The sequence below is a fragment of the Equus przewalskii genome, chromosome 22 (genome assembly GCF_037783145.1).
Source record: "Equus przewalskii isolate Varuska chromosome 22, EquPr2, whole genome shotgun sequence".
NCBI classification, from domain to species: Eukaryota; Metazoa; Chordata; class Mammalia; order Perissodactyla; family Equidae; genus Equus; species Equus przewalskii.
In genome coordinates this window covers 51,332,289-51,348,441 of record NC_091852.1, presented here as the reverse complement: position 1 = coordinate 51,348,441, position 16,153 = coordinate 51,332,289, and the positions used below count along the sequence as shown (strand labels likewise).

The 16,153-nt window shown below is 42.9% G+C and overlaps 1 protein-coding gene across 3 annotated transcripts in view; it reads left to right on the top strand.

Annotated features, from left to right (window-relative positions):
- SECISBP2 (SECIS binding protein 2) overlaps positions 1–16,153 on the top strand; it is a 39,580-nt gene that overhangs the window by 10,567 nt on the left and 12,860 nt on the right. For 2 of the 3 annotated variants that reach the window (XR_011531370.1, XM_070589822.1), the window contains exons 6-10: positions 772–850; positions 2,793–2,998; positions 4,430–4,552; positions 5,827–5,916; positions 7,254–7,386. Coding sequence is in view for 2 of the 3 variants with exons in the window: in XM_070589822.1 (XP_070445923.1) it covers positions 772–850; positions 2,793–2,998; positions 4,430–4,552; positions 5,827–5,916; positions 7,254–7,386 (631 nt within the window). In the remaining variant the exon portion in view is untranslated. The remainder of the gene's footprint in view (positions 1–771; positions 851–2,792; positions 2,999–4,429; positions 4,553–5,826; positions 5,917–7,253; positions 7,387–16,153) is intronic. The other variant, XM_070589823.1, reaches the window with a different exon arrangement.

Sequence of the window (16,153 nt, the reverse complement as noted above, 5' to 3'; positions counted from 1 at the left end):
TTGGTGAGCATGGGTATATTTACAAAAAGAATGGGCTGTGTTTAAATAGTTTTATTTTTTATTACTGGGCTCAAATGAAATGGCAAAGTGAGTAAATTTAAGAAGCAAATGAGCTTTAGAGTTTATGTTAAATCCATTCAAATTAGAAGTTTTCAGTTTTCTTTTACCGTGGGTGCTGCTGGTCACTTTGAGGTCTCTCCTGATGTCCCCACGGCCCCCAGTGCTGTTCCATGCCTTGTGCTCCATGCATCTGGCACCTTTCTGTGCCTTTGAAAGGGCACACACCTTATGATGCTGATGTTTATTACCTTTGTGGACCTTTGGATGGATTTTTTGGAACTGTGGTGTGTGGGCATGGTGAACAAGGGCTTTCACACTCACTCAGGAGGCAGTGCAGCTGTAAGAATGGTGTAGGCACACCTGTGCTGACACGAATGTTGCCTGATAGATTGATCTTTTACAAGTTGCATGCTATGTGTGGCGTGATTGCATTATTGGAATCTGTATGAGACCGATCCACAGATGTTTGTCTTGTAGGCAAAGAAGTGGGGGGATGCTTGCCAAGCTATAGACAGTGGGTGGTTTTTCCTCTAGAGAGTGAGATTGGGCAGAAGGGAGTAAGGTAACTTCTCATGTTATGTACTTACACATTTGGAAGTTTGATTAGTATATGTTTTGCAGGTTTTAAGGATGGCAAGGGAAACTATATTTAAAAATTAAATGATTACTGTCAATTTGAAGTAGTAAGAACATAACTGGTTTGCTTTTTAGGGTGAAATAGTGGTGACGAATACTAATCTGACTAAGTCTGTAATTGATGCTGCCGCCAGTCCATCTTCATGTACAAGAGGTAAGCGTGGCTACCAAATCTTAGTTTAAAAATCAGTCATCTATTTCCCATGTTCATTTTCTGTCCAGTGCAACTGAAATGTTTCTGTCTTGAAGCCTGCCTTAAGACAGCTGATGGGTTGTTGATACACTAACCATAAACGCCATCCCACCTGTGAGCACGGGGTGTAAGAGAGGAGCAGAGGGGCTAAATGAGATGGCCTGTCCGACTAAGCAAGAGCTTTGATGGACTGCCTTCAGTAGTGCCTGTACCAGAAGTCCTCAGAGGTTTTGGTGTCAGGACCCCAGTACTCTTTAAAAAGCCCCAGAGATTGGGGCTGGCCTGGTGGCACAGTGGTTAAGTTTACACACTCCACTTCGGTGGTCCAGGGTTTGCAGGTTTGGATCCCTGGCACGCACCTAGACACCGCTCATCAAGCCATGCTGTGGCTGTGTCCCACATATAAAATAGAGGAAGATTACCGTAGATGTTAGCTCAGGGACATTCTTCCTCACCAAAAGAAACAAGCCCCAAAGAGCTGTTTATTTGCATTATAGCTATCAATATTTGAAATTAAAACTAAGAAATTTGAAAAATACTAATTTGCTTAAAAGTAACAATAATAGGGGCTGGCCCTGTGGCCGAGTGGTTAAGTTCGCACGCTCCGCTGCAGGCGGCCCAGTGTTTCGTTGGTTCGAATCCTGGGCGTGGACATGGCACTGCTCATCAAACCACACTGAGGCAGTGTCCCACATGCCACAACTAGAAGGACCCACAACGAAGAGTATACAACTATGTACCGAGGGGCTTTCGGGAGGAAAAGGAAAAAAATCTTTTTAAAAAAAAAAAGTGACAATAATAAATCCATTACATGTTAACATAGCATATTTTCATGAAAAATAACTATTTTCCAAAATTAAAAATCTATAGCAAGGGGGGCAGTCTTGTTTCACTTTTTTGCAACTCTTAAAGGTTTGCCTCAGCATTTGGCTGTTTCACTGTCCTGCGTCACACAGCCTCTGGAAAACCCCACTGTACGCTCAGGAGCCTGAGAGTGGGCAAGGCAGATGGCGCGTTCCTTCTATCAGGAGCACAGTTTTGACCCTGAGGACCCCAGAAACGGTCCTGGGAGCCTCATAGCCCACTTTGAGAACTGCTGATGTGTCTTGGCCTGGCCCAGAAGTAATATATTCAGAGAGAGTTCAGTAGATTCTGCTTTTGAAATTTTTATAAGTAGCTTGTCCTAACGAAAGACATTTTTACAAAATTATTCCAAATACATTCAGAGTGTGTTTTCTCGTGTGTTCCCATGTTTGGCCTATACGTGGCTCAGTAAAGATCGTCAGTGTAGAGACGGCGCTAAGGATGTGCAGCTCTGGTGACAAGGACGGTGCACCTGACCCTGTGGGATAGCTACAGGCTGCTGACATGACCTGCCCGGGTCCTGGCAGACGTCCTTTCCTTTTGTCTGTACATAGAGTTTCTCGGGCATCTAAGGAGTAGTGCTGCTGTGCTTAAGGCTGTGTTCTGAAAAGAATGCTTTACCAGTTATGTGGTAGCTGCAGTCTATTGACCTCTGACTTCTCATGTCAAAGGGACACATCAAGGTCAGTAGGGCTAAAATTTGATCTTGAGCTCATTAATTCTGTGTGTATGCCACGGATGTAATTGTGGATTGTTGTTTTTCAACTAAAACTATTGTTTGTCTGCCCACCTGCACCCCAAAGTTAAAAGACTAGTTTTCTGGAAAATCAATTACCCTTAGAAGTTAATTCAGCATGCATGTCCTAAGAAGAAAAGCAGATTTAGTGAATATTGTAGTTTCCAAGAGAATGTTTTGAACAATAGCCTAAATTTAATTATGCTCTAAGTAATTACCTCATGTGATGCATGTTTGGAATTTTTTGAGGAATTTCTATTTAACTGTTGAGATTGTTCAACACTTTTGGTTGTCTTTGAGCAGAGTTATCTTGGACACCGATGGGTTATGTTGTTCGGCAGACATTATCTACAGAACCATCACCAGCCCCTAAGAATGTTACTTCCATGATAAATCTAAAGATGGTTGCTTCGTCAGCGGACCCTAAAAATCTTAGTGGGTCATCTTCTGAAGTTTTACCTTCGGATCCTTCCTACAAAGAGAAACACGTTGTCCATCATACCAGAAAGGTACTCATCACACTTTATGTTGATCTTCTCTACCACCATATAACCTTTTTATTTTTTCTGAAATCCTAACTGAAAGTGTTTCATTCTGTACTGTAGTCACTAATCTGAGTTGGTTGTACTTGCACCTTGAAAAAAGAACAGGACCTCAGAACACAAGGAGCGGCTTTCATACGTGAATGAGGACATACATTGTAGCCCTGTGGTCTTAAGACTTCTGTGGGCCACTTGGAGTTCTTTAAAGGAGAGATGCTGGGAAAGCTTATGCTCTGCTGTGTAAAGTGCTGCATTTCCCCCCCCCCCGTCTTTTTTTTTTCATGTCTTTTTTTTAATTGAGATAACATTGGTTTATAACATTATTTAAATCACCCCTCCCCCCCGTCTTTTACCTGTTGAATTTACGTTGCTCTTACCTACAAGGGTACGTTTAGCGAAATACTGAATTCCACATTTTGTGATCATCTTGCATATGTTACTGATTCTTGGTTAATTGCAATTTACTTATTATAAGATAGCATTTCAAAATCCATTTTTGTCTTTCAGTTCAAATTATTTAAGCTGTCATTCTTATCGATCCCTAGATTTGTTTCTTGAAGAACCTTTTTTTGTCTTTGATTTGCATTGTGTACTGATAGGTTATTTTAGGTTGAAATATGGTCGTATTTGTCTACTGCAGTTGTTGCCTATCTTTTTGAGTGTGAGGATCCTTTTTGATATCCATAGTGTCATAGTCCATTCCACACAAATGGGAGCTGTGTCTTTACTCTGCATTGATTGAGGGAGAGTGTGCTGGTGACAATTACAGTGAAGTCAGGCCTGCGTTCCTGTTTCCCACAGCTTTATGCATGCATTTGAGGAACACAGGAGGTGGTAGTGAGACCCCTTTCGAGTCATGTGGAGACCGCCAGCTCTGAGACCCTGCCAGCATCTGGGCGCTGGCTGCACAGCAAGCTGCTGGCTGGTTCTGTGCTGTGGCTGCTAAGTTGCCATCGGAACCAGTTTTTCTAATGTGCGTTTAACACTCTGAGTTAATAGATTTTGCTTTATTTTCTCAGAATCCTTTTAAAAATTATTTTTAAGGGGCTGGCCCTGTGGCCGAGTGGTTAAGTTCGCGCGCTCCGCTGCAGGCGGCCCAGTGTTTCGTTAGTTCGAATCCTGGGCGCGGACATGGCACTGCTCATCAGACCACGCTGAGGCAGCGTCCCACATGCCACAACTAGAAGAACCCACAACGAAGAATACACAACTATGTACCGGGGGGCTTTGGGGAGAAAAAGGAAAAAATAAAATCTTTAAAAAAAAAAAAAAAAAATTATTTTTAAATTACAGGTATAAGAAAAGTTTATTGTAGAAAATGGAATTAAACATCCATGGAATTAAACACTCTATTCAGTGTCCTAAAAATCCATGATTTTTGCTTTGTTTTTTTCCTAGTCCAAAGCATCACAAGGTGGCAATCCTGAACAAAATGAAGCCTCAAGAAAGAATAAGAAAAAAAAAGAAAAGTCTAAATCGAAATATGAAGTCCTGACTGTGCAAGAGCCACCAAGGATTGAAGTACATTTACATTCATTACTCCCCTTCTGTGACATCATAAATGGGGCTGTCTGAATAGAAATTTGGGTTCGCACTGGTTTCCTAAGTGAGCACCTCAAAAACAGTTTAATAACTATTTCCCAAGGTTAGAGAAAATAGCTGTCACCCGTTTTCTTCATCTCTTCTTCATTTTGGGTCCCAGCACAGTGCCTGTCTCCTAGCGGGCACATGGTGGACATGTGAGTGAATGAATGGTCTACAGACAAAACCACTTGTCCTGCCATCTAATCATTTGTGTGCCCTGGTACTAATAGTTACCCCTCAGCATCGTCATCACCTGTTTCTTCCTTGCTTTGGCATGCTGGCTTGTGCACGGCCTCCTTTTCTATCCAGAAATCTTACTGTAATGAGCTTCAATAGAGAGGGAAATTTAGAGCACTGTAGATACATCGTGGGCCCTGGCCAAGGGACTGTCATGAACTCTGAGAGGGCTCTTTAGATTGTTGTCCCATGGGACTCCAGGAACGTTCCCTGTCCTTCAAGGAGCCGTCCTGGGTTCTGACAACGTTTCTCCTGGGTCTGCAGTGCCAGACTCAGCAGACTGGCTCCTAGTGCCCGTAGAAGAGTTCTTAGGGCTGCTTCCTGGGCCCAGCTTAGGGTCAACCTCAGGGCATTCCTGCAAACCTGGGGCCTTCCGAGGCTCTTGGAACATTGCCTTGAGAATAGCGGGATTGTGTGTTTGAAGATGAACAACTGTGGCAGAGTGTTACGGTTGGGACAGTGCACATAATTGATATTTCTGCCCCTGTTTCCCACACAACTTCTGTAAGGCACCTAAAATGTTGACAGAGGCATTTTTAAGTGATTTTAACATTGTTGTGTAGAACCTGCTGCCCTTGCCCTTCTTCAGCCTGGGGTTAGCATACATGACAGGATGCTTCCATTTTCTGAGTCTAGGTTGACAGTTTCCCTAAGTCAACACAGTTGCTGAAGGATGTGTGCTTGAGCACTCGTGCCAGGGTGCTCGGGGCAGTTCTGTGGACTGCTTGGTGTGCCCACACCCTGGGGCCCCTGCTGGCTCTCGGGGGCAGGGGGATTAGCACTGTCGTCTTTAAATTTGTTCTAAGAGTAAAATAAAGCCGAAGACCAGTGTTACAGGTGTTTGGGCTATCGTACATCACCTTGAGAACTTTTATGGGACTTAGTACAGAAAGAAAATATGAGTGAGGAAAAGGCGCCTTTGGGCGTATTTGCTTCTCTGATTCACAGAGCTAAAGGGTGTGTGGTTTACTTAGGATGCCGAGGAGTTTCCCAATCTGGCAGTTGCATCTGAAAGAAGAGACAGAGTAGAGTCTCCGAAATTTCAGTCTAAACCGCAGCCACAGGTAATTTTTAGATTGGAAACACAATTGCTTTGGGCTTAACTTTTCTTGCTGAACTAAACTCTTGAGAAAAACTGCTTTCCAGCCCTGTTTGTGTACCGAGACACGTGGTTTTGTTTTGATTCATTCCTTCACTGGAGAACACGTCCAGTCTGCTGAAACAGAATTGCTCTTAAGCTAAAATGTTTCGTCACTTTTCTAATAAGACTGTTGGTAACTGCCACTGCTGTATCAGAAAGGAGGGGGACACAAACTGCCTCTGGAACTTTGATTTAAAGAAAAAACGTTGAGTTAGTTTATTCAGGAAACAGAAGAATTCCTTTGTGAGGCAGTTATATCTGACAGAAGGAAAATAAGAGTCACCAAAATTTCACTCTGTAAGTGGTCAAACAGGGTGAAGAGGGGATTCTCCTTGTGCTCCAGCCCCACTGTGGGTTCAGGAATGACTTGTGGTTCATGTCTAGATGGAGAACCCACATACTTCTGGCTGTTTCCTCTCGAGCATGTGGATTGTCATGTTCCCTTTCAAAGTGGGGTAATTATTTTCACATTGGTGGAAAGTAAAATTCCAAACCCTTGGGCGAATTAACTTTGTGTTCGCATGTTATAATTTAGTCGTCCTCCATCCCTGCAGAGGTCTCTGTTGTCCGCCTTGCTGCACGTAGGCTCGGCCTTGACGTGAGCTCTCAGCCAGTGGGGCTTTGGTGTCAGGGAAGAGAGCAGGGGGAGGAGAGCAGGATTGGAGGTGCTGAAGAGCTGAGACAGCGTGCCCGTACGACCCTCTGTACCGTCTCAAAACCCAAGTCACAGCTCTTACAGGAATAATGTTTAGAGCACATCACACTTCGTACCTAAATTTAGTACTCATCTGCTGGGTGTGCTTTGGACCTGTGTAAATTTTTGGCCACCTCCGCATGATTTCCTGGTAGGCTGCTGTCTCACTTGGCAGTTGGAGAGTGAATGGTGCTAAGGAGGCAATAATACCAACCACTTAGCCTCACACACAGACTTTTATAGCCAAAGACTTGATATAACCTTGGTTTCTTGTCTGTAGTGTACACTGTTATTCACATTGGAGGTGTAGACAGACTCGTAGGTGGTTTAATATAAACGTAGACTTACGAAAGGAGGAGGAAGAAATAACCATGGTGGTAATATTGGCAGATAATACAGGATTGATTGGGTTTTTTCTTTAATTACTTTAATTTTTTTTATTTTAAGATTTTTATAGTCTCTAAGTTTGTTTCATTTTATCTTTAGTAATGACTTTTTGTCATAAAGTGAAAGGCACAGTTTGTAAAATACAGTATTGTAAATAAACTAATTTTTGAACTTTTTAGAATAATTTTAAAAATAGTGGAAAGAAGAGCCAAACTCCAGTGCAGTTGGATTTGGGGGGAATGCTGACAGCACTGGAAAAGAAGCAGCACTCCCAGAATGCAAAGCAGTCCTCCAAGCCAGTGGTGTTCTCAGGTAAGAGTCCTTTCTTCTCGGACAAGTGGTTGCAAGTTCTTTTCAGATACACTATTTTCTCTTGTCATCAAAAGTCATTTACATGTAATCAAAACAGTCTGGTACTGGCATAAAGATAGATATAGACCAAAGGAATAGAAGTAAGAATCCAGAAATAAACTCACATGTCTATGGCCAGTGGACTTTTGACAAGGGTGCTAAGTTCATTAAAAGAACAAAGAACAACCTCTTCAAAAGTGGTGCAGGGACAACTGTATTTCACGTGCTAAAGAATGAAGCTGGACCCCTGCCTCACACCATATGCAAAAAGTAACTCAAAATGCATCAATGGTCTAAACATAAGAGCTAAAACCATAAAACTCTTAGGAGAAAACAGGGGTAAATCTTCATTACTTGGGATTAGACAGTGAACTTTTAGGTAGGATGCTGAAAGCACAATAATTTTGCAAAATATTGCAAATCATATATCTGCTAAAGGTTTAATATCCAAATATATAATAACATCTGCAACTCAACAACAAAGACAAACCCCCCCCATTACAAAATGGGCAAAGGACTTGAAAATACATTTCTCCAAAGAAGGTACCCAATAACACGTGTTAAATCCTCAACGTTAGTCATTAGAGAAATGCAGGTCGGAACCACAGTGAGACACTACTTCACATCTGCTATGATGACTATGATCAAAAACAAAACAGCAAGCATTGGCAAGCATGTGGAGAAGTTGGAACCCTTGTACTGTGTAGTGGAAATGTACAATGGGGCAGCCACTTTGGAAAGCAGTCTGGCAGTTCCTCAGCATACTATGTACAGAGTTATCATATGGCCCAGCAGTTCCACTCCTCTGTCTTTACCCTAAAGAATTAAAACCAGACTCAGATTCTCGTATGCCAGTGTTTATAGCAGCATCTTCACAATAGCCAGAAGGTGGAAACACCTCAAGTGTCCATCAACACATGTATAAATAAACAGAATGTGGTATATGCATACAATGGGATATTATTCAGCCTTAAAAAGGAGGGAAATTCTGACACATGTTACAACATGGATGAACCTTGAAAACATTGTGCTTAGTGAAATTAGCCAGTCATAAAAGGAAAAATACTGTATGATTCCACTTACATGAAGTATCTAGAATAGGTGAATTTGTAGATAGAGAATAGCTTAGAGGTTACAGGGGCTAAGGGGAGGGGAAATGGGGAGTTACTCTTTAATGGGGACAGATGTTCAGTTTGGAGCATGAGAAAGTTTTGGAAATGGATAGTGGCAGTGGTTGCACAACATTGTGAATGTAATTAATCGCACCGAATTGTGCACTTAAGAACAGAATAGTACATTTGATGTTAGGAATATTTTGCCACAAATGTTTGTGGGTTTTTTTTTCCTTAAAGATTGGCACCTGAGCTAACAACTGTTGCCAATCTTCTTTTTTTTTTTTTTCCTGCTTTTTCTCCCCGAATCCCCCCAGTACATAGTTGTATGTTTTAGTTGTAGGTCCTTTTAGTTGTGGTATGTGGGATGCTGCCTCAACGTGGCCTGATGAGCCCTGCCATGTCTTTACCCAGGATCCGAACCAGCAAAACCCTGGGCCGCTGCTGCGGAGTGCGCGAACTTAACCACTCAGCCACGGGGCTGGCCCCTACCACAAATGTTTTAAAAGTTATTTAAATATGATGACTTTAAGAAATAGATCTTATTAAAAGATGAGTTCCTCATTTATATGATGACATTGTGTACCTAAAAATCTTAGGGTATATAAGTGTCCTGTATAGTTTAGGAAGCTGCATCTCATAGAAACGAATGACCTCCTTGTGCACGGGGACGCAGCTCATTGCGTAGGCTCAATGCTGATGCCATCATCCTCTCTTCTGAAACAGCTTGCCTTAGAGCCAAGACAGGTGAAATTGGCAGTGTGTCATAGAAAGAAACATGCACATTCGCCAGTATAGTCTTTTAAGTATGTTTCCTCCTTCTGAGGCAGTTTATTTATTTATTTGAAATATAACTGCATTTTTTTAAAAAAAATACAAGTACCCAGGGAAATGGTAAAGAAGCTTACTTTATTCTTTTTCTGAAGCATTTTAAAGCAACTTGTAGGCGTCCTATCATTTCGCCTGTAAGTAGCTAAGTCTGCCTCCCTAACTGGTGGTGTTTACTATGGCTTTAGTCTCAGGACTGCTGAGCGTGATCTGTCTCTTCAGGGGAGGTGGGATCTTTTTTCTCTCGAAAGTTTTCAAACATCCAGAAAAGCCGAGTAAATGTATAGTGAACTCTGTACTCACCACCTACGCTGTACGATTGCTAGCTGTTTCTTTCTGTCACATAAGCATCCCAGGGGTCAGCAAACTATGGCCCACTGGCCACCTCTTGTAAATAGAAGTTTTATTAGAACACAGCCGGTACCTCTTCATCTGATTATCTGTGGCTGTTTGGGAGCGGTAACGGCAGTCAAGTATTGCAGCACGCATGTGTTTATAAGCCTAAGATAGGTACTGTCTGGCCCTTTAAGGAAAAGTAGGCTGACTGTGATCTAGCCATCCATCAGTATGTTTCAGTTCTCGTTTCAAAGTAAGTTGCACACTTCAGTATATTTTATATCCTGTGTGTTGCAGCATGCATTAACTAGAGTTCAATATTTATCTATGGTTCTCTTATCTTTTCCCTCAGAGGTAAAATATGCAAATGATGAAATGCATGGATCTTAAGTGCACCATTTGAAGAGTTTTGGCAAACAGATAACTCTGTGTAACCCGAGCTCCCAGCCACGTAGAGCCCATCAGTGCCCTTGACAGTTTCCTCAGGCCTTTTCTAGCCCATCCCGGCTGCTGCCCTAAGCACCCTTGGCTCTGATTTTTTTCTGCCATAGGTTAGTTTTTCCTGTTCTAGAAGCTCATAGAAATGGAATCTTACAGTGTACGCCCCTTGGTGTAAGGCTTCTTTGACTCAGCACAGTATTTTTGAGATTTGCTCCTGCTGTGTATGTGTGTCAGTAGTTGCTTTTTGTTTTTTATTAGGTGAAATTCATATAACATAAAATTAACTATTTTTAAAGTATACAATTCAGTGGCATTTAACACATCACCACCACCTCTGTCTAGTTCCAAAACATGTTCATCACCCCAAAAGGAAACCCTGTACCCATTAAGCTCCCATTTTCCCCATCCTATCAGCCCCTGGTAACAACTGGTCTGTGTTTTCCCTGTGGATTTGCCTGTGACATTTTGTATGAATGGAATCATACAACATGTGACCTTTCATGTCGATCTTTCACTTAGCATGTCTTAGATTCTCGTCCGTCTTCATGTATAGTGTTTCCCTAGTTTTTATGGCTGAGTCATAGTCCATTGACCACAATTTGTTTGTCCATTCATTGGTGGATGGACATTTGGGTTGTTTCCACCTTTGGGCTGTTTTGAATAATAATGCTATGGATATTCGTGTACACGTGTGTGTTTGAGTAGCTGTTTTCAATTCTCTTGGGAGTGGAATTGCTCGGCCACGTGGTAGGTATATATCTAGTTTATAAATTTGCCAGATCTTCTTGCAAACTGCTTGTGTACTGTTTTACACTCACTAATAATGTATGGGAAGTTCTGGTGGTTCCACATCCTCACCAATGTTTGGTATAACTGTTGGTCTTCTTAATTTTAGCTATTGTGGTGGGGGTGGAGGTGGGATATTTTTGAAGCTGAAGATTCTAAATGCTGTTTCTCCCTTGGATCATTTTATATGGGTTGCTGAATGATATAGTGAGCAATTTCCTAAATAGCCTTAAGGGGCTACAGCAGAAGCAAGTTTTATGTGACACTGTCATAGTGATCTTTATTAAAAGCCTGGAGTACAATCTTAAAATGTCTGGATGTAGTTAATGTCAGCTGGAGTGCGGTGGCTGAGGCACCAGTGGACAGTGTATTCCTGAACCCAGTGTTGTGTTGTCGCGCTGTCTTCCCAGGACCGCCTGCAATGGCCTTACCTGTGAGCAGGCTGAAAATGCAGGTTTTGGGCACGCCTCAGATGCGGTATGTTAGACGCGCCAGGCACAGGATCTGGGAATGGGAGTTTTTCTTTTCTTTTGTCTTTGTTTTTTACTTCTTATTATGGAAAATTTAAAACATCATTAAAAGTGGAGAGAATATGATGAACTCTGCCACCATGTGCACCTTCCCCAGCTCCAACGATTATCAGCATTTTGCCAGTCTTGTTGCATCTGTAACCCTACTTTTTTTCCCCTGAAGTATTTTAAAGAAACTTGTAGGTCATTTCATCTATAAGCACCTCACTCAGCATCTCTAACTGATGGTGAGTTTATCTTTAACTGAATTACCCTGCCATCCTCCCATCTAATAATATTAATGATTATTTCTTGTCATCATCTTGTTTCCAGTCTCTATTTAAAATTTTTTATTGTCTCAACAATTTTGGTCATTTTATATCAGGATCCAGTTTCACATCACGTGTCTGAGTAATTCTTAGATGCACCAGAGCTTGAGACCACTGCCCCCTTAGATAGCGTTCCCTCCGACTTGGTTTTCTCAACTTGTCTTGTCTTGGCAAAAGCCTGGAGTGCTCTTGCTGTGTATCACTGTTTTCAGACCAATCCAGGTGCTTTGGTGGAAGTTGATAATTTATGGATTGTCTATGGGCCAACTCAGCTTGTCCTCAACAGTTAGCATTGGGCTTATTTTGTACTTTTTGGTGAGATGGTCAGGTGTAGTCATGAGAGGACATGGGAGGGACTCAAGAAAAAAGAAAAAGCTTATTTTACCCCTGGGTTTAGGCCAGGGCCTTTTTTGGGGTTTCCACTGGAAAGGTGAGGCAGGGCAGGGCAAATGGTTTGGGATTGGCCAGTTTGAATAATCTTGGTGAGTTCTAGGTTTCAGGGTGGTCCCCAGTTGTCTGGTACCTGGCGCTGGGGTGATTAAGACAGAGGGTACTGCCTCCTGGGCACTGGTCATGTAGCGGAGGTCTGGCTCTGGCTTGTTTGGTTTGCATGTCACAGGCGTGCTGTTGCTGTCTCTCAGAGTGGCTGCCTCATTCGGGGCAGACTCTCCCTAGCTAGAAAGGTTTTAGGATGTCAGAATGTCATAATGTGTAGAAAATAAGTATATACACACACACACACACACATACATATCCATGCACACTGCAGGGCTTCACTCATTTCCCAGCAGACATTAGCATAGCCTGGACGTGTTTCAGAGCAAGTGTTTCGTGTGTACCCTGTATCACCCCCAGAGGAATCTGCACAGTGCCCTGCCCAGCCTCTGATTCTGGAGTATAGCAACCCGGGGAGCCTGCCGGGAAGTCTTTTGTTGCATGAGGGTCTCTCCATACTTCATAGAAGTATGTGGTGTTGACTAGTTGGAAATTGAGGAGGGGCGGCCACACTCAGTGGCGATAGTTCTGTCATTGTTGGTGTTGAATCGTAACTGGAGGAGGAGAGGGCAGTGCCAGCAGTCAGCGGTTTGAGGTCCCCTGTTGTGATAGGACTTCATCGCGAATGCATGTGAGAACAGGAAAGGGTGCTAAAGCGGAGCCTGGTCTCACACCATTCAGCTTACGTCTTGTCCCATATCCATTCTTGTGTGCTCTCTTGAGTGTTGCAGTGTACCAGTATTGCACTACAGTGTGCACAGTTCAGCACACCCCTCTTCAGAGCCCAGCAGGTCAGCTCGCAGGGACTGCAGTGGTGGATGGAGGCAACCAGGTGGTCGTGTCAGGCAGAGGGATCCATGAAGTCTGTAACAGTATGAAGTGGAATAACTATGTCTGACACCTGTTTATTCCACATGTAAACTATGGACTGAATGTTCCAGACCTCCAGTCAAAGGTGAAAGCAGGAAAAGGGGAGGAACTGCCTCTGAGGGGGTAGGAGGTGGCTCTTTTGCAACTAGGTTCAAGTTGGACATTTTGGGTGAAATCATGTATGAAGTAAACAGTTTAGTGAAGCGTGGGCGAGGAGTTCCCTCACATCATATTTTTAAGTAGTTTGAGGCAGCTGGATTGTGAGGCTGGGATCTTGACAGTATTGAAATGATATTTTGACCAGAGATTCCAGGAATGCCCAAATCCTATTACCTTCCCTTTTGACATCACTAGTGGAACCGTCAGAAGTAAAAATTAACCAAATGGAATTCAAAATTCCTCTTTATTTTTAGCTGACAATGCCAAATACCCCTCTGCAGGCTTTGTGGCTAGAACACAATTAACTCACAGGTCTTTGGGGTCTCACGTATGTTCTGGAGCCTGGATCAGGTCTTCCAAGCTGGCTGGCTGGGTTGAGGAGGGGGAGAGGCACACGTTTACCAGCAGTGTGGGGAAGAGTAGCCCTGGCCACTTAGCTGACATTGTCATTAAACCTGAGATATGCTTCTTGTAGACAGCAAAGGGTCATATCTTTCCTTTATGCAGTCTGGCAGTCTCTGCCTTTTGAGTGGGGTGTTTTGTCCATTCACATTTAATGTAATTGTTACTGTGGTTGGATTTATTATGCTTTTGCTATTTTATTCCGATTCTGTCTTATTTGTTCCTCTGTTGCTCCTTAACTGCCTTCTTTTATGTTGAATAAATATTTTTAGAGTATCATTTTGATTCCTTTGTTGATTTTTTTCTTTAGTTTTAAAAATTATTTTCTTTGTTTCTCTAGGAATTACATTGTAAGTCTTAGTTGATGTGTTGGAGAGCCTTTACTCCAGTATGACTGTTTCCTTCCTCCTCCTTTGGGCTGCTGTTGTCATAGGTTGCAGCAAACATACAGCGTTGTAATTAGTGCTTTATGCAGTCATATCTTTTAAAGAAGTTGAGAGAAGAAATGAGGAGAAAGCTCACATTTACCAGTTTTATATTTGTGATTTTAGTGTTTTTGTTCCTGTGGATTCAGTTGCCATCTGGTGTCACTTCTTCCGGTCCTTCTTCTGAAGCATTTCCTTTCGTATTGTCTGGAAGCTCTCTAAGAAGCAGACTCTCTGTCTTTGTTTATTTAGGAACATCTTTATTTTGCTTCCATTTTTTGAAGGCTAGTTTTGCTGAGTATAGAATTCCTCATTGACAGTTTTCTCCAAGACTGAATGTCATTCCACTGCCCTCTGGTTTCCACTGTTTGCAGTGAGAAGTCAAGTATGACTTGAATTGTTCCCCTTTCTGTGACACGTTGTTCAGTCTCTTCCTGCTTTTCCATAGTTTCTCTTTGTTTTGACCATCTGCAGTTTGACTGTGATGTGTCCAGGTGTGGAGCTCTGTATTTATCCTACTTTTGATTGGTTGTAGTTTTTGGCTCTGTAGATAAATGTTTTAATCAAATTTGGGAAGTTTAGGGCCATTATTTCTTCAAAGAATTTTTGTTGTTCCCTCTCTCCTCTCCTGATACTCCCATTCTATGTACAGTCACGTGCCGCATAATGATGTTTTAGTCAGTGATGGACCGCATGTATGATGGTGGTCCTATGAGATGATTGCTGTGTGGCTGTTAGGTGTGTAGTGGGCTCTACCGTCTAGGTTTGTGTAATTACACTCTGATGTTCACACGGTGAAGGTGCCTAATGATGCATTCTCAGAGGGCGTTCCCGTCGTTAAGTGATGCATGATTGTGTATTGACAGCCTGATGCTGCCCCACAGGTCTCTGAGGCTCTGCTCATTGTTTTCAGTCTTTTTAAGTCTTTCTTTAAATGGAATATTTTCTATTGATTTATCTTTGAGTTCCCTGATTTTTCTACCATCTCAAATCTGTTCAGCCACCATGCTTTATAATTTCTATTTATTGAAATCCTTTGTTTAAATCTGTTCTTGTAGTTGCCTTGAAGTCTTGGTCTGCTGCATCCTGCAGCTGGGGACACTCAACGACAGTTTCTGTTAAGTTCTTTTTTCCTTACTATGGATCACAATTTCTTGTTTCTTTGAAAGTCTCAAAATTTTTTGTTTAATACTGAATGTTTTGATTAATATAGCAACTCTGGATTATGATTTTTTCTTTCTGAGAGTAGTGATGGTGATGGTTTTCTTCCTTTTAAGTAACTGCCCTGATCTGAATCTGCAGGCTGTCTTCCCCGTGGTATGTGGTTGATGATGTCTCTGCTTATGTTTTCTTGTTTTTGTTTTGTTTTTGGCTTGCCTTGCCAGGCATCACCCCTGTGTCTACAGAGCACAGATGGGTCAGAGGTTGTGCTCAAACATCTTGAGTCTACACAACCTCCACTGTGTGTTCACAGGTCTGAGTGGGCTCAGAGCTCGTTCGGCCCTCACGCCATGGTCAGGTCTGCCTGGCGCAGTTTCTGCTGGGCCTCGTGTCTCCTATACATGCACGTGGGCTCTGACATTGCCTAGGAGTGTGTGGGTGGCCTGGCTCTTGCCTTGCTGCACACGCACAGAGCCAGCCCAGATGTATGGGGTGTGCATCTCCCTGAGGCTGCTCTCCTCCTGGGAATCCTGGAAGGCTCCAGCTGGTCTGCGGCTCTGTGCTTGCCCACAGAGGATGGCACCCCAGGCTGGCTGAGCTGCTGCGCCCTCCCTGTTTGCCAAGATACCTCTCTGAGTGACCACACTCTAAATCCAGCAAGCCCCTTCTAAAGGCAGAAACAGTGGAGCTGCTGGTTTTCCCCGCCTTTCTGCCTGGGTCGAATTAGCAGAGCAGGGATAGGATGAGAGCAGCCCAGGCCAGACCCCTGACCAGGCTCTCCTCACCTGGAGTTAGTGGACGCTCCTCAGTTTGTGGTGGGCCTTTGGTCACTTTCTGGAGGGCCGACATGATTGTTTTGGCAGTTTTGTCCAGCT